The sequence below is a fragment of the Ammodytes marinus genome, assembly GCF_949987685.1.
Source record: "Ammodytes marinus genome assembly, chromosome: 17".
NCBI classification, from domain to species: Eukaryota; Metazoa; Chordata; class Actinopteri; order Uranoscopiformes; family Ammodytidae; genus Ammodytes; species Ammodytes marinus.
In genome coordinates, this window is record NC_137221.1 from 27,951,241 (window position 1) to 27,973,420 (window position 22,180).

The window sequence follows — 22,180 nt, forward strand, 5'->3', positions numbered from 1 at the left end:
AAAGTCTGAAGAGCATTCTCCAGTTTTCAGCTGAGGGGGAAAAAACCTCTCACAAGGAAAGGGCCCCCTCCCCAATTAGTCCGCTACAAACTGTCTCTTGAACTTACGCGTGAGTCCGTTGGAAGAGCCGAACTCCCGCTGCCCCGCCAGCCAGCGCGTAAATACAATGTTTATCTTTATGTTGAGGGTCGCTTGTTTACCATCAGATTTTGAACACTACTGTTCTTCCTGGCGTCTGTGCTGAAATTTCCGTAGGCGCTCTTCAGCTCGTCTGGTAGTGCCTACATCTGCGTTTGATCCCACTCGCTGCCACGGTGTAGCCCGCTGGAGAAGCTCCAACAGGTGACTCCTACCGGGTGGTCTCTCTGGTACCTCCACGCTGTATCCCCGCTGCCGGAGCTCCTGCGCTGCCTCCCAGGCACTGCCGTACACCTGCACACCGCTCTCCCGCATCCGAGTGAAGGGCGTCTGGAAACGGATGCCCTTTTCTTTGAGAGCCTTTTTGATATTGGTGAACGCCTTGCGCTGTTGTAGGACGGTAGATGTATAGTCATGGTCGAAATACAGCGGTTTCTCTCCCATTGTGATTTTCTGTCGCCATGCTTTTTGGATAATCATCTCCTTGGTGCTGTATTGCTGGAAATTGATTATAATAGACCTCGGAGGTGAGTTTGGGCCCGGTTTGGGCGCCAGGGCTCTGTGTGCGCGTTGTATTTGTAAATCCACATCGTCGTTCAGCTTGAGTTCGGACCGGAGCATTTTTTCGACAAACACCATCACCGAGCCTTGTTCTGCGTCCTCCGGCACACCGTGGATCCTCAGGTTGTTTCGTCTTGCCCTCGACTCTATGTCGTTCAGCTTGTCTTCTAGCTTCTGCTGATCCTGTATGGTTTGCTGAAGGGCTGCGTTAGCCTCCGCGCTCCACGTTTCGGTGTCGTCGATCCGCGTAGACATCTCGTTGATTTTCTCGTTGTGCTCCTGCATGGCTAGCATGTTTGTAGCTAGCTGCCGGTTAACATCTTGCTTGAACTCGATGAGTTCTTCTCTCATGTCACGTTTAATTTTGTCTTTGAACGTTTTTAAGTCTTCCTTTAGTTCAGACTTGAGTTAGCTGATCTGCTTACTTATAGCTTCAAGCCCTGTGCGCACCGCTCCCGGTGTTGAGTCGCCGCCATGTTGGCCCTCATCTCCCCGCATGTCGTCTTCGGCTTGTTCTGCACGGTGGGAATCATTCTCCGCTGTATCTTGCGACCCTCTACCTCTGCCTTTCTTTCCCCCCATCATAATCTTTAAAGAAACCACTTCGTTATATTTTAATTAAGTTCACGGGGGTTAATAATACGCTGACTCGCGGGAGCAAAGTGCTCAACCTGCCATCTTGTTCTGTAGCCAACCGGAAGTCCTCTGCTTGATTTATTTTTAAATGCATAAGTTATTGGTCGTTTTGGAACATGTATTTCCCAATTTAAAACATAAAAATAAAGCAGCATTGAAAATTCAGAAAATAAATCTTCTTGAACTACACTAGCATGCTGTTTGAAAAATAACTCAATAATTGAAATAATAAATACAATGTGTTTTCCCCTTAAAATTACTAAATGCATTTCAAAGACAGTAGCTGTGTGGCACTTCTGTAAACTTACTGAAACTTGGCTGGGCCATCACTCTCATGCATTCTTCAAACTTTTCTCTGCCCTGTCTGAGCTGATAGATAGGTTGTGTTGCCACGGTGATGTGGAGTCTTAAACTATTCTAGCTTTGCAGAGTACTTCTTTCTGTTCAGCTAAATATTCCCATAGAACTGCACTGCGTTTATACTACTCGGTTTGCTTCTGCTCGTTTAACTCTCCCGCGTGCATGCCGTAGTCGCGCGCTGTACGGTCGCGCGCGCAAAGCCGCAGACACAGAGCAGCTGATAGAGAAACGCTTGGAGACACATGCTTTTTACCGCAAATCGCGGCCTTTCGCGCAGTTATGACCATGCACAAGACATCGCGCTTGCTAGTACATTAATTGTGCAGCACATAAAAATTAAAATTAATACTTTTTTTTTTACTTTTTTTTTTGGGGTGGTTGGTAGTCAAGGCGGGGGGCTGCCGTTGCTAAGGCCGCCTTAGCTATAAAGCGCTGGGGGAAACACTGATTAAAGCGGATACGAGTAACATTTAAATATCTTTTAAACAACCTCATGTTTCCTCTGATAATCATAAATTACCTTTAACAGCAAACGAGACCATCAGTGCAAAGAAAGACGTTTTTATATAGTTTTTATTACTGCTTTTGGTCTGGTCGCACACCCAGTCCGATTTTCGGTTCGCTCGTGCAGGCTCTATGGTCACATATCCGTATTGGTTGCAGATTTCAGTGTGGCGCTGCAACGCGATTTGAGAAGCCTATCCCTCCAGGTGAGGGAAGGGGAGCGGGAGCCTTGTTTGAGACAGTTATTTGTCGTCATAAATGACTGATAACGGGGCTGAACCATCAAAGAAAAAAAAGAGAATGCAATGAAGAAAAGCGAAAAGGGAGAGTGAGTGATAGGCGGGCGGGAGGACGTTGCCAAGCAACGTGTATACAATTTCACGAGAGCGAAACTAGACTGCTAAATGAATGAGCGGTTGGTACTAACACAAAGTTTGCTTTGCTTCACCATCATCAGATAACCATTATCTGAAATAGTCATTATTTACATCAACAACACAAACACATTACCTCATCGTGATCCATAGTCTACTAACTGCCGTCTCTCATTCATTCGCTTTCTGTGAGGACACAGCTCCGTGAGAGAGAGAGTAGTTAGGTGACGCTGCTGAATCAACTCATTGCAAGCAGGTGTGTGTACTGACTGGCATTAGTTGATGCAGTGTCAAAACCACTCTCACGGAGCCGAAAAGAGTCCTCACACTTTCAACACACGAACATGCACTATATTGCGCCCTTCTCAGTCCACGCTCACGCGCCTGGCACGAGCATTTGCGACAGCGGGCGTCGTAAAAATACTACCGCTTTTGTCCAAAGGGGACGCCAACGTGCCATGTTACTCGTAGTGCCTTTAACTAAAGGAAAAATACCCCACCCACATCCCACCCTCACACCCAACAACACAAAACACACACCACAAGAAACAAAAACAAACAATCAATATGAAAATAAAAAAAACACATAAAGAAATAAAATTAAATCAAATAAAAGAGGGGAGGGGGTAGCTACTCTTCTATAATTATTGTTGGTTTTTTTAAATAATTTAGGAAGGGGAAATTCTGTCAAATTTATTCTCGGATCCCTGGGTAGTGTAACGTATTTTCTCTAGATTCATACATGACATAATGTCTCTAATCCAATGTGAGTGGGAAGGAGGAGCAGGATCTTTCCACTTGAGTAAGATAACCCTACGAGCAAGTGATGAAGTAAAGGCCAGTACCTTCAGCTTCACTTTAGGCAAGCCCGGATTTGGAGCAATGCCAAAAATTGCAGTGAAAGGGTTCGGCTCAATTTGATGCTGAATTACTTCAGAAATTGTTTGAAAAACTGATGTCCAGAACTCAGTCAAGGTGGGACACAACCAGTACATGTGAAAGAGTGATGCCGGTGCGCTCTTACAGCTATCACAGGTCGGGTCTACATCGGGGAACATACGAGCTAATTTAGTTTTAGATATGTGGATACGATGTACTACTTTAAATTGCACAAGAGCGTGTCGGGCGCACATGGAGGTAGAGTGTATCCGATCCAGGACTGAATCCCACATGTGATCTGTGAAGGCAGAGCCTAGGTCCTGCTCCCACAGGGTTCTTATCTGCTAAAGAGGGGCTATGCAACTTTGAAATAAGGTTGAAAAACACAGTAATTGAGCCTTTTAATGTGGGGTTTACAGAAAGAAACAAATCGACATGATTGGCTGGCGGTTTATAAGGGAATTGGGGAATTAACTTCTGTGTAAAATGCCTGATTTGCAGAAATCGGAAAAAAAATTGTCTTTTCGATACCAAAATGTTTTGTCAATTGGGAAAAACTAGCAAATAGATCATTAATAAATAAATCACCGATGCATTTTAAGCCTTTTTTATGCCAGATCTTGAATGCACCATCCACCGTCGAGGGAATAAATAAATGATTAGCTGCAATTGGGCTGAAAAGTGAAAAATTCTGCATTCCAAAATTCTTCCTAAATTGGGTCCAGATTCGAAGGGAGTGCTTAATCACAGGATTACTGTGTTTCTCTTCGGCACTCGGCCTGCGGCCTCGTACCTACGACCGAATCACAGCAGCGCTGATATAGAGCGACAACATGCTCCCTCTCATGTGATATTGCTTAAATAGATTTTACTGAGTACTAATGTTAATCTGGAGTCTTCAAAGATTGAACAATTTATGAAAGCTCTCACAAACTTTTTTGTTTGTTTTTTGTATTACATTTGATTTTGGTTAGCTTGTTTTCAGAGTGATGACACTTCATGAAGTGTAATACTGTTTCAATTGAAAAAAGACTCAGATGTAATATAGAAGTAATCTGTTGTATTGTGTTATTTTATAGACATTTTTCTTAAACATTTTATAATGATAAAATTATTTTTTTCAGGAGCTGCTGACTGCTAAATTTTGGACTGATGGAAAATCATGGTAAGGAAACCTTTTAAAATATTTGTTTCTATTACATATATAAATCAATCCCTTTGTTACTTTAGGTTGCAACATACAATCTATTTCAAAGGTTTTATGGTGGTGTTTTTTGGCTTGAGTGACTGTTGTTATCTCAGCCATAGTATCATGACGACAGAAAGTGGTGAGTCAGCTAAACAAAGTGTTTGGATAAGAAGCGGCCCCTTTAGGGGTTGGCCGTTTGACACTGCAGCTATCTGATTGGCCCTTGCTCAGAGGACACACCTGTAGTTTAGCAGAGCCGGTTTCTCTCACTGCAATCCATGGCTATTTCACCACTGACCTCGATCACTCACAAACTCGGTACACTTAACACTCATGTGGACCAGAGTGTTTGTTCCAACGCTTAGCTGTGGTAGGAAATTCGCAACATCCGTGGGAAAATACCTGGGATGGCTGTTCAGTCTGAATATATCCGTAAGTAAACCAACTTTCTGTCTGTTGTTGTGTTGGTTTACATGGCAGTTCCTTAAAACTATGCAGGTGCATCTAAACATTTTTGAATATTAATGAAAAGTTCCTTTTTCCCGCAATTTAATTCAAAAAGTGAAACTTTCATATATACTAGATTCATAACACATGAAAGTGAAATAATAAGAACGTACTCTTCAGAAGGTTGACATTTCTGTATTATAAATCTTTTTTTTTGATTGGTTCTATGTAGTATTCCTATATTTTGGGACTGGATTTTTTTTATTCCATGAGCTGTAAACCGTAAACATCAAGATTAGGCCTCACACAAGGCCTGATTTATTTCACTGTGTAATGAATCTATAATATACGAAGTTTCACTTTTTGAATGAACTTTTCCATGATATTCAAACATTTTTGAGAAACACTTGTAGTTTTCTTGCTTGACTGACAAAATTACCTTTTTATAAAAAATAATAGCGAACGGTATTGAAAGCAAATTATCGTGTCTTCGCTTTGGTCAGTTGGAATGCCAAGTCAGGACATGGCACAGCTCAATGATCACTTTATAGGCAAATAGGCCATGCCATGTCAGGAACAGATTAGCTGGATCTAGTCATTGCTCCCTGGCTCTTTGGCACAGCAGTAAAAATAAACTGCACTTCCTCCTTTTAGCTCTGTTCTTAAGTGTTTCTGGCATGAGGGCTTGGCTGTGTTGGGCAACTGAGCCCTTTACAAGTCTTAGTATTTTGATCTGAAAGGTCAAAGTCATGTTGGCTCATGTTACCTTATATTGGTACCTGTGTGTTTTCAGTTGTTGTGATGACATCGTAGGATAGTATCTGAGTGAATCATCAAGTAGATGTACAGTAGTTAAGCTGTGCTTCATGATCTCATGTTAACAGTGGTTTGTTTGAGAAAATGTGTTTGTCTCCATCTGCTGTTGAGTGTGAATCTCAGTGATGATGAGCATGAGTCATAGCTGTGCTCTGTGTACCAATGACTACCAGGATTGTTTTCCTCATAACCGTCTTCATACTAAAAGGCTGCTAGGGGTCTCGGCATTCTACATATATTATGTCAGTTGCGCTCCCATGCAGTAGCTTTAATTAGACTGCAGAGGGAGCAACATGAATGTGGCATAGCTTTTTATGACGTGGTTTTACCTCAATTCTTTGTTTTAATTCAATTAATCTTTATTGTTCCTGGAAGGGCAATTCGGGTCCAGCATACAATGCATAGAAAACATAAAAAACATGCCATAGACGCATAAAAAAAAAGATAAGTACACACAGCAGACTATGCCACACTATTACAACCCCAATTCCGACGTAATGTAAAACAGAATACGATTATTTCCTAATCCTTTTCGACGTGTATTATAAAACAGAAAAAATACATAATTTGTATTTGTTTAAACTGAGAAACGTTATTGTTTTTTGTAAATATACACAAATTAAAAATTTGAAAATTGCAACACATTTCAAAACAGTTGAGAGAGGGGTATGTTTACCACTGTTTTTACAGCCTTTTCTTTTAACAACACTGAGTAAGCGTTTGGGAACTGAGGACATTACATGTTGACATTTTCAAAGCAAAATAATTTCCCATTCTTGCTTGAAATACAACTTCAGATGCTCAACATTCAGGGGTCTCCATTTTGATATTTTGTGCTTCAAAATGCACCACATTTTTTCAAAAAGGATTAACAAATGATCACATTCTGTTATATGTTTTACATAACATCCAAACCTTTTGGGAATTGGGGTTGTAATAGCGACAATTTGGCATAGGAATTAATGAGCCAAGAGCTCTGGAAGGCATAAGGTGGAACTACAGATGCAGGGGTTGAGATGGGTCAGCCAGGATGGAGGTTTCCAGCTCGACTAGATGTTTATTATACAGCAACGAGAAACTAGTCTGGGACACGCCAATGGTTTTTGAGTAGGGGTTCACCACTCCCTTTAACTTTATTTTTATGCTATTCCTGAGCTAGCATGTTATGCCAAATTTTATAAAATTGACACAATTTAGAGATCTATGAAAAACCCATCATAGTTTTGTGTACATTAAAAGAGTTCAGCTTCCTCAATAAAACAGCCTTCTCATGCAGTAGCATAGTATAATTGATGGAGAACATGGGCATATATGTCAGGAACAAATTATTACACCACTTCATCTTATCCTTTTGAGTAGAATCACGTTCTGATAAGCAGTAGAAAAGAAGCATATCATCATTTACCCTGCTTTTCACTGCTATCTCTGACGTACATGGAGGAGCTGCTACATCCCCCACTCACTGATTACATTCAACCTAATTACACAGTGTTCTGACTCTGATAGGAATGTCCAGACACATGCCTGGCTGCCCTGCCCCATCAGTAATCATTCAGCAGTGTTTTACATTTTGTTTATCAAAGAACGAACACCTCAGCCTAAAAACAAAATGCCATCATGCGTTGATTAAATAATAAAAAAAGAGGCAAGTCTACCATAACATAGATGCAAATGAGAGAAACTATAATCATAGCGGTATCAGTACATTCCACATATACCCTTATGCATGTATTTGTATGCATGCGTAGACACACACAGGCTAACAACAAACATATGTATAACAGTGATTCTTGAGAACCGGTACATAAGGCCTTCTTCCATATGTAACTGCTGTTATGTTTAAAACTAAAAATATTTAAAATTGTAGATGTTATTAGGGATTAAGAATAGAATGTCTGGAGCACAATAATCCCCTTAAATTAAATGTTATTATTATGTCAAATATATGACACTTGTTATCTTCTCATGACGTCCAAAACAGTGTGTCCTCAGAGGTTTCAATCTTTCATATGCAAGAAAACATTAAAAATATACTTTAATGATTTAGAAATAGCTTTTTTCATCAAAAGCAACACTAAATCTCTCATATCAATAAAAACAGTTTTTCTACAACACATTCATGTTTTATAAGGATTCTAAGTGGTGGGACCACTTTACTGTAAGTCAACACCGTCAGAAATTTCATTGTGTAAAATGTAATAAAATCAGGCGAAATAAGGGGCAGCTGTCACTTTGAAGGACCTCTTGTCAAATTCTACCTCTGCAGAGTACATTAGAGTCAGATAGGCTCTGATAAGTGTTGTAGTGTTTTACATTCCAAATCTTGAAAGTCCTGTCACAACCATGATATGTCAATACCGTCCTACAATTTCTAAAGAAGTTATTTGAAATGTTTTGATGATTTTATTTTCCTGAAGTAGTTTCTACTAGCACCTAACATCAACAGAAAAACCAAATGGCTACTAGATAAATTCCATTTGTTATGTTTAAGAAACGTTAAATATGTCAACAGCGTCAGACAGGAAATCTGTCATTGGCCTATCTGAGTAGATAGGCCAATGACGGCAAAAAAAAAAAAAAAAAAGCTGGGAGGTTGTGTCAAAGCTTAGGTCATGTTGGATACAAACATGTAATTTAATTTGCCGACACGTAGGGTTTGTATTTTTTCAACATTGCACCCTGTTTTGTCCCACTTCTCAAGAATCACTGATGACATACATGGTGAACACGGATCTAACAAAACTATTTGCCCCACCCCACCTATAATTCCCTCCCCGTCCCACCGGCCCCCCAAGTCGAACATGGTGCACTGTAGGTTTATTTTAAATTATGTGTTCATTAGACTTCTCGTCACTTAAATTTCCCTGAGCTGTGTAAGAAATGGTTCCCAGACTTCTGTTACAGTGTTGCCACAGTTACCTTGAAAAAGTAATCTGATTACTGAATACTCCTTTAAAAAGTAACTTAGTTACTTAACAGTAACATTGGTTGCACCGGTGCGCCTAACTTTTTCATCTAGGTACACAAGCATATATTTTGGGTCCAATATTAGTGCCGCAAGATTTGGAGAAATTGTGCTATTCGACTAGAGTGGCCAATATTGCGATTTGCGATGGTATTATGATTCTACATGCTTGGTATCAAAGGAAAATAAGAGATTATTGATAGTTGAAACCCGTATCTCAATATCACATATTAGGAATCATTGAAAATATAAAATATAAAGCTTGTACTAGTAGCCTTTACTGTTTTCAAAATAAGAAAAAATATAGTTTAAAAGATGTAATAAAAATACTTTTTTTTCCCCCCATGAAAATAAATGCTTTCCGCATGAAAAGACAGCACTGTCTGTAAACTTTTCCAATTGCGCTTTATAACAAACCAAGCAGATTGAAAATCGGTTGAAAATTCAGCGAGTTATGAAGATTTAGATCTAGAAGGCAGCATCTATATATATATATATATATATATATATATATATATATATATATATATATATATATATATATATATATATATATATATATATATATATATATATATATATATATATATATATATATATATATATATATATATATATATATATATATATATATATATATATATATATATATATATATATATATATATATATATATATATATATATATATATATATATATATGCTGTGAGCTCAGTGACGTCATTTTGGCCCTTTTTTACTCGTATGCGTAAATTCAAAGTCGTATTCACAGTGAAGACTTTGTACTCGTAGAAATTTGAGTCGTATTCACAAGACTTTGCACTCTCAGCTTTTTGATTCATACTCATAAAAACAATCCTAACCCGAACCGAATTTCACAGACTCACGATATGACAGCATAATTTTGTGTGCAACAACTTTTTTTACACACACATTGTTAACATTATAAATATGAATTAATGAATCACGGACACATCTTTTTGGCAGCTACCGTACACCATATCAGAGCCTGTCTGACTCTAATGTACTCTGCAGAGGTAGAATTTGACAGGAGGTCCTTCTAAGTGACAGCTGCCCCTTATTTCGCCTGATTTTATTACATTTTAATGAAATGTCTGTCTGTGTTGACCTAAAGTGGTCCCACCACTTAGAAACCATATAAAACATGAATGTGTTGAAGAAAAACAGTTTTTATTGATATGAGAGGTTATTTAGTGTTGCTTTTGATGAAAAAAAAAATATTTTTAATCATAAAAGTACTTTTTTAATAGGTTTTATTGCATATGAAAGATTCAAACCTGCTCTGAGGACACACTGTTTTGGATGTCGTGATAAGATAACAAGTGTCATATATTTGACATAATAATGATAAATTTATATTTAAGGGGATAATTGTGCTCCAGACATTTTATTCTTAATCCCTAATAACATCTACAATTTTAAATATTTTTAGTTTTAAACATAACATTATGACGGCCTTTTGTCCCGGTTCTCAAGAATCACTGATATATCGCCTTTGCTCCGTTTTGTGAAGTGCAGACGAGGATGCTAACATTAGATCTGCTGCTAGACATCTTATGTGGATCTCAATCAATGGACCAGAGGTGTCTGACTACACATACATTGGAAACTGCTTGAAAGTAAGCTACTTGAAAAGTTATCAAAACAGCCTCTCCTATGCTAAATAGGTGAGGTTTTGAATGGACATGACTTTGTTAAAAATATCAAAATAAATCAAAGACATATTTTTGTAAAATCATGCAGTTCATTTTTTAAATTTGTCAATTAAGCTTTGATAAAAACAAACCATACCCAAACCTGAGAGGGATCTACTGTCAAGCATTTTTTCCCAGCGTCACCGCTAAACACAGTTGCTAATATTTTATAAAAGTGATGTTAGTTTGCACATTTCATAGTTTAAAATGACATTCCCCGAAGAGTTATTTGACACCGCTGTTGTGTCACTTCCTGTCCTCTGGCTCTGAGCTCCAACTTGGCCTGGCTCACCTTCCAGTTCTCCAGTTACTTCCCCGCCTTGCTACTCAGGGAGTTGTAATGTTGTGTCAGTCTGTGACACGGTGCTAGCAGGGGGGGCCCATTGCATCGCAGAAACCCTCAAGGGCTTGACGGCTGGACCGGCCAAACCTCAAAGCTCACCTGCTCTGAACTTTGCCCCTGAAAAAATCTGCACCAGGAATGAAAGGGATCTGAGACCACTGTGTGATTTACCCGATTGGCGTACCTAATTCATGAAGTCAGAACTCCTTTTAGAGGAGGGACCTTAGCCAGCAAGCGTGTTTGTGTTTTAAAACGAAAGGAGGGAGTAGGGAGTGAGGGAGGGAGATACCAAATCACACAGGCTGAAGGGAGGGGGGGAAGACGAGACTCCAGAGACAAGACAGACTTTTAAAACCACAGCAGAGAGCAGTCAAGGCGGTCTTGAGTCACACAAGCTCCATGTCTTCTTGGAGAAGAGCAAGGTGGCTTTAGCTTTACCTCTTCTGAGGGCAGGGCCCGGTGGCAGGGCAGCGCTGACAGGAGCCGTAGCATGGGACACAGTGCTAGCAGAGAGACAGTGGCCCAGCAACCAGGCCAATACAACACGGGTGAGTGTCAAACCAGAGGCTCAGCACGGAATGGTTGCTGTGTTGTGAACACACCTTGGCTGGTTTTTACATGTGAAAATAACCTGCCGTGTTTTAATGTTTGTAGAAAGCTAACGAGAGCATACATACAGTGTAATCTGCTCAGGTGTTTTGATACCAGAAACTAGCAGGCGGCAGGCTCAGACAGGTATAGAAGAATGCGTGCAGATGGAATGTGGTGATTGTGAAACGCACCAGCTACACACACTTCTTTCTGTGTGCATGCAGCGCTCCATGGCCCTCTGAAAGCTTTACAGAAAAACAAGATTAGGGGGGAACCAGGCACCGACTGACACCAGCTATCCCTAATGATCTGTCTATGTTTTGCTTCAGTTTCCTTTAGACTTAAAGGTGGAGTCAATGATTTTGGAAAATGCTTGTTGACAAATAACCTTTTTTGTCAAAATCAGTGAATAAAGTTGTATAGCTATCCCTATGTGTATAGTGAGTCTTGTTTTGTATGTTTAAGCTGCGTTTGCTGTCAGAATTATCTCGTTAACAGCATAATATTACAGCCTTTAATTCACTAACACTAAGCTGTTGGTCATGGCCGGCTGTCTGCTTCACTGTAAAGCTTCTGTCCAAACACTTCTCAACACTGCTGCCTCAATAAAACAAGTGACACAAGCTCTTGGTTACATATTTACTCTCCATGAAAAATGTATTTCTGTTCTGTGTAATTGGTGTCAAGAAGCCCTGCGACTGTCTGAGTCACATGGACAGCTTAACCAAGGCTTAAGGGTATTGTATTAATATCAGGCGGTTAGTGCATGCTCCATGCTTCTATTAGTTGTAGCATATGAATGGCTGAACATTTGTAAAAAAAACTACTTTGTATTTATTGAAACAAGCTCTCCATGTAGTGACATTGAACATGCATTTTCCCCTCATACCTCAGTGTTTTTATTTCACTGGTTGTTCTGTGAGAAGCAGCCATCTTAGATTGTCATTCCCTACTGTAACACACATGTCACCACAACACATTTTGACTCTGTTGCAACTAAACCCACATCAGTGTCGCCAGTTCACTGCCACCCCACCCCGCCCATTTTAGAAGCCACTGCTGTCTGTGTTATGTGTCAGGAATAGCTCTGGAGGCCACATAGTTCACTGACCTCTGTATGCCTGCAATTCAGCATGAGATTTCACACATACGAGACGACTGGCTTTACTTGATACAGCGAGTAGACATTAATTTTATCACAACATTGCTGTAATGATTGGTCATCTAAAGTTGAATGGCTGGTAATCAACGGCAAAATGATTTGATGAGTGTTGCTGAACAGGACTGACTCATTAGCATACATGTACAGTGGCTTGCAAATTCCACATTTTGGCACTTTACAACCACAGCCAAGTTCTGCATAATTGTGAAGTGGAAGGAAAATTATGAATGGTTTTCTATTTAAAAAAAAAAAAAAATGGTGGCATGCAAAAGTATTCAGCCCCTCTCAGTCCAGGGTTTTTCCTGCATATAGAAAGTTTTGGCGCACGCCAAAGCGGATTTATCCAGCGCCAAAGGAAAACCAGGAGCGCCAAAATGATAAAGATTGAGAATAAATATAGCTATTTAAAACCTCTCCAAATTCAGCCCAATTTAAGTCATCCTTCTTGAGGGACTGGGCAATAACTTGAATTTCATTTTCGATTACTATTACGGCTTCCCTCAATCATGAAAACTAAATAATCGTTATTAAACTATCATTGTTCCGCAGGCTTGTAAATGCAGCGAACCCTTCTGCTATGCGCTCCGCTCGGCCCCTCCCTCACCTGATAGTTATATCGGCTGGTCCAGAGAGTACGAGGGAGATGTTACGAATTGCCGGGTGTTTTGAAAAACTTCTAGATGACGAGAATAAAAGGTAAAACTAATTGTGTTGTCTGGGGAGGACGTAACCGGATGACGACAGTGACGTGCATGCGACGTCGAAGCCGTGATAGTAAACATCAAAGATGGCTGCGGATATGTTGTGTGAGTTTGAGACTGCTTTGGCCTCGACCCTTTACGATTTGGAAGACGGCACTCAAATCTTTTATTAGCAAGTAAGTGGAATGTTCTGTTTTGCCGACCGACAACAGCAAACGTTTAATTTAACAGTTTAACAGCTGTTCGCTAAACGAACGTGGCTTACGTCACCTTGTGCATCGCTCTGATTGGTTGTAGTGCTATCCAACTGCGTGCAGTGGCATTTGAAATGCACAAGTAGGACCCGCCCCTTGAGTTGGAAATTACTATTGATCGTGGCCAGACCCTCTATCGTTCAAGATATCAGGGTCTGGATTTCCAGGCTAGGAGGGTTAGGAATCAAGGATAATTAACGGGAATTTACTAAATTTAGTAATTTACTAAACTGTTTCATCCAAGTGCTCTGGATAGATGAGACCAAAATTTAAGTTTTTGGCCTGAATGCTAAACGCTATGTGTGGCGCAAAACTAACACTGCACATCACCCTGAACACACCATACCATGCTTCTTTTTGCAGGGACAGGGAAGCTGCTCAGAGTTGATGGGTAGATGGATAGACCCAAATACAGGGCAATCTTTGTAGAAAACCTGTTGGGAGTCTACAAAAGACTTGAGACTGGGGCGGAGGTTCACCTTCCAGCAGGACAACAACTCTAAATATACAATGTCTAATGGTTGAGATAAAAGCATATTCATGTGGCCCAGTCCAAGTCTAGACCCTAATCTAAGTGAGAATCTCTGGAAAAACTTGGAAATTGCTGTTCACAGATGCTCTCCATCCAATCTGACTGAGCTAGAGCTATTTTGCAAGTAAGAATGTGCAAAAATGTCGGTCTGTAGTTGTGGAAAGCTGGTAGAGACATACCCCAAAATACTTGCAGCTGTAATTGCAGCGAAAGGTGGTTCCACAAAATATTTACTAGGGGGGCTGAATATTATTGCACGCCACACTTTTTTTTAATTTATAAAAAAAATTGAAAACCATTAATCCTTTTCATTCCAGTTCACATTTATGCGCCACTTTGTGTCTATCACATAAACTCCCAATTAAATACATTTTCGTATGTGGTTGTAACATGACAAAATGTGAAAAGTTCAAGGGTTGATAGTAATATAAATGGATATACACAACTTAAAGCTGGGGTGGGTTACGTGGGTTACTTTTTCACTGTAATATTTGGCAAAAATGTCATATTAGCCATTCAGCTATATGTAGGTGAAGTGGTCTGAGAATATCTACTCATCACTTTGCTCTCCCCTGCCTCTGTGTGCCGGCCCCAAAAATTGCCACCGCTCATGTACACTTTGACCAATCGGAGCGAGGCTCCGATTCTCCGTTCTTATTGGCTGTTGGGACTGAGTTCTAGGACGAGTTCGTCGATATGTGAAAAGTTGTAATATGGCGATTTTAGGCACTAAGTCCAAAATGGCGGACTTCCTGTTGAGTTTGGCCCAGGACATAAAATTGCATTTATGTGCGCCCCGGGCCAATACATATTGTCCTAGCTTGCTTCTAGCCCAATTTTTGAGCATGCATTTCCTGAAAAACTGTTTGTGGCCCATGGGGGCCCCTTTTTTTTGGCCCGGTCTGACCTGCCCGCAGAGTTTTTCAACTATCGCACCAGGGGAAAGTGCTCAAAAGTGCCAAAAATGACTAAGAATAAGAAGAATAAAAATAAAAATCCTGGCGATTACAATAGGGCTTTGCACGACTCGGTGCTCTGGCCCTAATTAACGATCTCCTGTCATCTGAGAGAAATTAAGATGATTTAATTTTTCAAACCGTTAGTATTTACCGGTTAAAAATCTTATCGGTTGACTGTTTTACCATGGACATCCCTTATATACTGTACTGTATAAATGTATATCATACATTGTATGTTTTTTTTTTGTGTTATCCCAGTTAAGTTTATTTTTATTTAATTATGGCTTTCCTCGCTAGCATTAAAAGCGACTGAATCACATCTTCATTATTTTTAAGAGAAATAGGGATATTTCCAAGCAGACAAAGAAGTGGGTCTAGTGATACCTGCTGACCTATTGCTGTACTGACACCTGTGCATACTGCCTTCCAAAATATTTTTGTTTTTTCTAGGGCTGTCAAATTAACGCGTTAATTTCGATTAATTAATCACAGAAAACTGAACGTCATGAAAAAAATTAACGCAGATTAATCGCACTTGTATATTGCCCTTTGACCCGGTGCAAAAGAGGTGAGGCGATAGCGGAGCTGCACCTGTAGCTTGCTGACACGGCCCGCACGGGATTAAAGAGTAAAGAAAGAAGCATAGAGAGGGACGTTTTATGGGAAGCTCCGGGCAAATAAGCATGAAGGTAGGAATACGTCTTGTTATTCTCCGCAGTGTCTGTGCATTATTGATTTAGTGGGTGCCTAATTAACAATAGGTTCAAAACAGTATCTCTCAATCTTCCTCTGTTTCTCACTTTTGTTTGCTAGCTGCGATCGTCTCCTTCAAACGGACACCCGCCCCCTCTCACTCTTCCAAGCATATGCCTGTCTTTTGTGTGTGTGTGTGTGTGTGTGTGTGTGTGTGTGTGTGTGTGTGTGTGTGTGTGTGTGTGTGTGTGTGTGTGTGTGTGTGTGTGTGTGTGTGTGTGTGTGTGTGTGTGTGTGTGTGTGTGTGTGTGTGTGTGTGTGTGTGTGTGTGTGTGTGTGTGTCAGTGTCATAAGTATGCGATTAATTTAGATGAATTAATCACAGAGCCTGTAATTAATTAGATACATTTTTTTAATCGCTTGACAGCCCTAGTTTTTTCGCATTCCCACAAACAATGCAACCTTGTACCTACATGAGATTTGCATTTTGGACAATTTGGAGAGGCTCCTGTTGTAAACTTGCTATAGATATAAGGCGATATGTAGACCTTATGTAAAATATTATATTGTGACTCTTTATATCTGTTACAAATTGAAATTTTGGAAAGCAGTCGCAAGATCTCATCCCACGCATCATCTTCTATTACACAGTTAAGCAAATTACACCATGATGTTCTTAAGCATGCAAGTTTGCCTAGGTTCAAGCTCAACATCTCAGACTAGAACTTGGATATAAAATGTTTTTGCTGTTTATAGTTCAGAAAAAATCTATCTAACGGATGGAAATCATGTGGGGTTTCCAGCGAATTGTTTATCTTATACACAAAGTGTCTGACAATGTAAATATTTGTAGAAGTCTTTATTTGGAATACTAGTGCAGTGCCCGTAGGAAGCAGGTAAACAAAGAAACATATTAGACAGTACATTTGGCTGCTATCAGTGATGGCTAATTTTACACTGTTAAAGGTTATTATCAGTAATTTACTTTGTAGAAGTTGGCTATAGAGTAGGGCAACATTCCTTAGTGTATTGTGTAAAGATAACCACAAACTAATTCCATGTGTTTTAAGTGAAATGAAACAGAAAATGTATTAATTAATTAAGTGTTGAATCCTAAAGAAGAATCGAGCTGTACAGGTGTTACCTATACAATCTCATATTATGGTACCTTGCAAACTGCCATCCATACTGCACAATGCACTCAAACTTACAATCAGTTGCCTATATAGTAAATGGCTGCACTGTGTATAAAAGGAGGCTATGCTGCACGCCATGACATTGTCAACCCCATTACCATTAGGCTACTGTTAGGTATTTGAAAGATAAGACAGAGTTTGGATAACTGTCAATTAACGTTACTGTGTCAGTAGCAGTCGTGTGTGTGTGTGCGTGTGCGCGCGCGCGCTTTGCGGGTGAACTGCTTCGTTTGGCGAGGGTGGCAGGGTTCGACATAACCAATGGCCCGGGGCCAGTAAAATCATATGCAGGGCAAGTTGATTGGCCAGTCACTGTCCCGCCCGGGCCATTAACGGCCAATCACAGTTCCGTATCTTTTTGTTGACAACATCATGGTTTATTGAAATGCGCGTTGACAGTCGTAATGAAAGCAGTGTTTATCAATATAATAAACATAATATATAATATATTTTTTAATGAAAGGCCAGTGGACAAACGATGCGTGGGCGTTTTGACAGGCGGAGCAACAAGCGGGCGCACTCTCGCTCCGTTGGCAGAGCTGCCTACTGTCCGCCTGCGAGTCGACAAATCAATCGACTTACTTTGCCCCCTTTTTTCTTCCCACAGCAGAGGTTGAGGTGCAGAAAATGAAGTGATAACTGTGCTTTTCCTTTAGCTGCCGCCGTAATGTTACAGTATTTGCATCAAAGCCCCAATGGTAATGCAAATGAGAGGCTTTATTTAAACGCTGTGAATGCTTCTCCGGTGATTGTGTCGGTTGTAGACAGAAACGAACGGAGGGACTCTGCTCACTAGTGACTGGACAGTTCCTATAGTCGCGCAACATAGTTAACAACATCATAGCCTTAGACGAGCGTTTAACATTATGCTGCATATTTTGCACTGCATTGTTTTTTATCAATAGTTTGAAAAAATGGTCCCACACCGGACTCTTAATGTGAAGCTGACACTTTATGTAGAAGTGACGCTCCTGCAGCGCGCTCACGACCAGACGTGAACTCGCATACACGGTGAAATCTCCCATTTAAAAAAAACGGCATAACCTTCTGATTTTCGGATTTCTATTTTTAACGTCAACTTGAGCGCAAGTGGAAAACCGGTCATTGGTTTGACACATTCACATCTCTAAAGGTGCGAACACACTAGGCATTTTACACGCGTAAGATTTACGTGCGTAACGCAGCTAAAATGTTGCTTGATCATTTTGTGTCAAAAATGGTTATACGCGCCGCACGCGCGTAACGTGCCTAGTCTCCCTCCCGATATTGTATTTCCCTTATCAACCATGGCTGATCAGACCCGACACAACAGCGTGCATGTCCGCACAAAAACAACACGGCCAACAACTGTGCCAAAAGACAAACTGAACAGCACAAATAGCCTAGCATTAAAACAGCATTGCATATTCACGGCAGCTACATAACAAACACAGTTACAGCAGCATCGGTGCATGGCAGCACAACATAAAGGCAAGTAGCCAAAATTACCCTACCTGGCTGTGACAGGGGACCGTGGCTGGCGTAGATCAACACCGGTGCTTCGCTCTACTTGTCGTGAAAGTCCCGCGGACAGTCGTCATGTTTGGGTTCATAATATGAGGCGCTAGCCGCCCGCACACAACAGGGTGAGTTAACTAATAGAACCAATGGTTCCCTATGGAAAAACGGCCGATTTCATACGCGTGTAAAGTGCCTAGTGTGTTCGCACCTTTATGCATAGAGAAAGTAGTAAACACTACCACACCACAAAGACTGATCAGACCTTCATCTCTTTTTTTTATTTTGTTTTGTTTGAACATGATTTCTGCAGGTGAACTATTCATTAAACTGCTCAAATTCAAGAATAAAAACAATTATCAAACTTCTGGACTTTAAAATACTGGCCGACTCCTTCCACATACTTTCAGTTGTAGGCTTCAAATTCAATATGATTGCCTGGTTTTATATTATGTGTATGAGCAATATCAATATTTCATATCATTAACTAAAAGAAAAATAACCAAATCTAAAGGGAATATCTATACTGTTACAGTATAGATATTCCCTTTAGATTTGGTTATTTTTCTAATATAGGTATTATAATTATTCACACTAAATTATGAAGAAAAGAAGTGTGTGCAGGGCCAGTGAAAATGTACATGGGGCCAGTAAAACTCGGATCCACTGGCCCGGCGAGCCAGTAGGAAAAAAAAGTTGAACCCTGGGTGGTATCCCTCGGTTTTCCAGTCTTCCTGGAATCCAATAAAGTCTTCCTCCTCCTCCTCTTCTTCACCCCACATATCCCACTCCTGTTCTCGATCCAAACGATCATCTGGTATTACACCACAAACCTCTTCCTCCCTCTCAAACTCCTCTCCCAACTCTATGTCGCTGCCCTCGCTGTCAATCTCTTCCGCTGACTCAGCCATCTCGCCTCTTGTCAAAAAAAAATCAACAGAAACGCACGTGTATGTCGGTTTGATTAACGTGATTTTCGGCCAACCAGACAGCATTTGGATGGTCACGTGGTTTTAAAAATTCAACAAGACCCGCCTCATGTGTATTTGAACCAATGACAGATCATTCTATGCTGCACGCGCCATGAAAATTACAACAAAACAACACTGCTGCGCCATGCAGCCGGCAGGAGAGTTAGAGTTGCGCTACGCAGTAACCGGTGGGAGATACAATGTTGCATCGCGCAGCAGCCGGTATCAATGGGTTAACACTGGAATTTTTTGTTATTGCAAATACAGTACATAGAGGTAGCGGTTTGTAGGAGATATTTACAGATTTCTTTTTTAAAGATTATTTTTGGCGTTTTTCGCTTTATTAGATAGATTTAGAGAGACAAAGTTGAAATGGAGCAAAGAGGGGAGGACATGCAGAGAACCATCCACAGGGCGGAATTGAACCGGGTCTGCTGCAATGAGGGCTGAGCCTCTAGGGGACACTCTAACCACTACACCACAAGCACGTCCCATATTTACTGATTTTGACAAGCATTCTCAAGAATGGCTGACTCCACATTTTAAACGAGAACTCAAAGACTTTATAAACAGTATATGTAGTATATAGCCTAGATGTTTTACTTTGTCCCGCTCCTGAAATGTTAAAATGATTATGAAAAGTGATGATAGAGTTTACAGTTAAATCTCCTATATTGAAGTTTCACCATGACACATGCCACTGCATATCTAATGCTCAGGTCAGGTGTGACTGATGCACTGAGAAAATGTGCTCTCCTGTACAGGGTTAAGTTGCATAGATGTTGTACAACTACTATGACTCATCCCCGAAAATTACAATAGCGGTTTCACACCCAGTTATTGCTGTCATAGGAAAGAGTTTGAGTCATGGATTCTGTCTCAATTGTTTGCTTATTTGTTTAGTTTTCTTCTTGTTGTCATTTTATCTTTAAGACTGGACTATCCACACTGTTGATGTTGATAATGAACCTAACAAATGCAAAGGATGTTACATGATTCATGCCTACTGATGCAAAATGTATATTTATTCACACCACCTTGTAAATAGCATCAAATTAAGCTTTGTCCAAACTTGATTGTTTTGCTTTCGCGTAACAGCTTAATCAACTAAGCGGACAATAAGAGAGGAACTGTGTTGTGTTAGTGTTAAGATTGCATGAAACTGGGACGCTCCGGTGGCGTAGTGAATAGAGCGCGTACCATATTGGCTCCGGCCTTCGTTGCAGTGGTCGCAGGTTCAAATCTGACCTGTGGACCTTTACTGCAGGTCATCCTCCCCCCCCCCTCCCCCCTCTCTCTGTCTCCCCATTTCAACTCTATACTATCAATAAAGCTTGAAAATGCCAAAAAATAATCTTAAAAAAAAAAAAATTGCATGAAACTCTCCCATTTCTTTGTTGGAAACTATACCATTAACTTATCATAGACCTATTATCAATTTATTTAATGTATTCACATTAGATATGAAAATAGATAGGCCAGGTTCACTTCCATATTATAATAATATCTTGGTTTTATGAAGTGCCTTTCAAGAAACTGAAGGAAGCTTCAATATTAAGGCTACACTAAAAAGTAATAGTCCTACCCTTATATAATACAGTCACCACCCAAAACATAAAACATGCTGTAATATACATGTTAAGGTTGTATTGCCCACCCCTAGGTGATGCTGTGTCATAATTAAACTTCATATTTAACCTATTGTTCATTATGGCACACTATTAAACAAGAACATTTCAAACTGGGTTGCCGACCCCTGGTCTAGAGACTCCCAAAGCGTATGAAAAAACAACCCTCTCTTTTTCTCCACCTCCACCTTTCTAAAATCCTGTGTTCAAAAACCTAAGTCAGTTTTCTCCCCCCTTTTGATTTTATAACAGAAAAGCCACGCCCCCTCATTACCAACCTAACTTAAAACTACCGCCACCTGTGATAAGCACACCCACAGAGAGCCCTGAATCTAACTGGCAGTTCGATTCCAACGTGCAGTTAGATTCAAGCCTGCAGTTATATTCATGGCCAATCGGAGCACAGTGGGCTAATTGGAAGGCTTAAAGAGACAGAATCTCAAACAGAGCATTTCAGACAGAGGGTTAAAAGAGGAGAATCAGCACTGGTGGATATATAATTTTTTTGTTTGACAATACACCATTAACTATTTCTACTAACTATGACATTTTCCAATTTGAACCTGAAATGACCATATGTGACCTTTTAATCTTAGATTATAATGGGTTGATATTGTCTTGCCATCAGCCAGTCATGATGGCAATGAATCCGACTGATCTGTTGAATATAACGCTATTTATTGGGTGTTCCTTGAAGAGCCCTATACACTACGAAAACGTAGTTGAAACATAAGCTTCCTGGGCTGTAGTGTTTGCTATATTCATAGGCATTTAGTAAGATTAAAATCCATTTTGTACAATTTGTTCTAGAGACCAGCCAAGAACTGTGGTCTGCCACGTTATATTGGCAAACGCACATATTCTTTAGGCTTATCAGTTACAATCACATGAGCACGATAAACTGTTCTATTCTGTCAAACAGAAATGTGTGTATCAGTTTTATTATTAAAATCAAATACTTCAGCCACATTTTTTGAACATGTCACAAACTTGCAATTGTTGGAAGAGTGTGTACTGGTGTCTTTTTGTGTTACATTGTTGGGGATTGCTTTGGCCCCGATTCACTGCA

General features: G+C 40.2%; 1 protein-coding gene across 3 annotated transcripts in view; it reads left to right on the forward strand.

Moving 5' to 3' along the window:
• The window catches only part of phactr4a (phosphatase and actin regulator 4a), a 125,661-nt gene that overhangs the window by 47,769 nt on the left and 55,712 nt on the right, over window positions 1-22,180 (forward strand). Inside the window, exon 2 of one of the 3 annotated variants that reach the window (XM_080045705.1) lies at window positions 4,577-4,617. In XM_080045705.1, coding sequence (XP_079901831.1) covers window positions 4,605-4,617 — 13 coding nt within the window. In that variant the 5' untranslated portion in view covers window positions 4,577-4,604. Of the gene's footprint in view, window positions 1-4,576; window positions 4,618-4,941; window positions 5,074-11,247; window positions 11,476-22,180 lie in introns of those variants that run through there. The other 2 variants (XM_080045704.1, XM_080045703.1) reach the window with 2 other exon arrangements.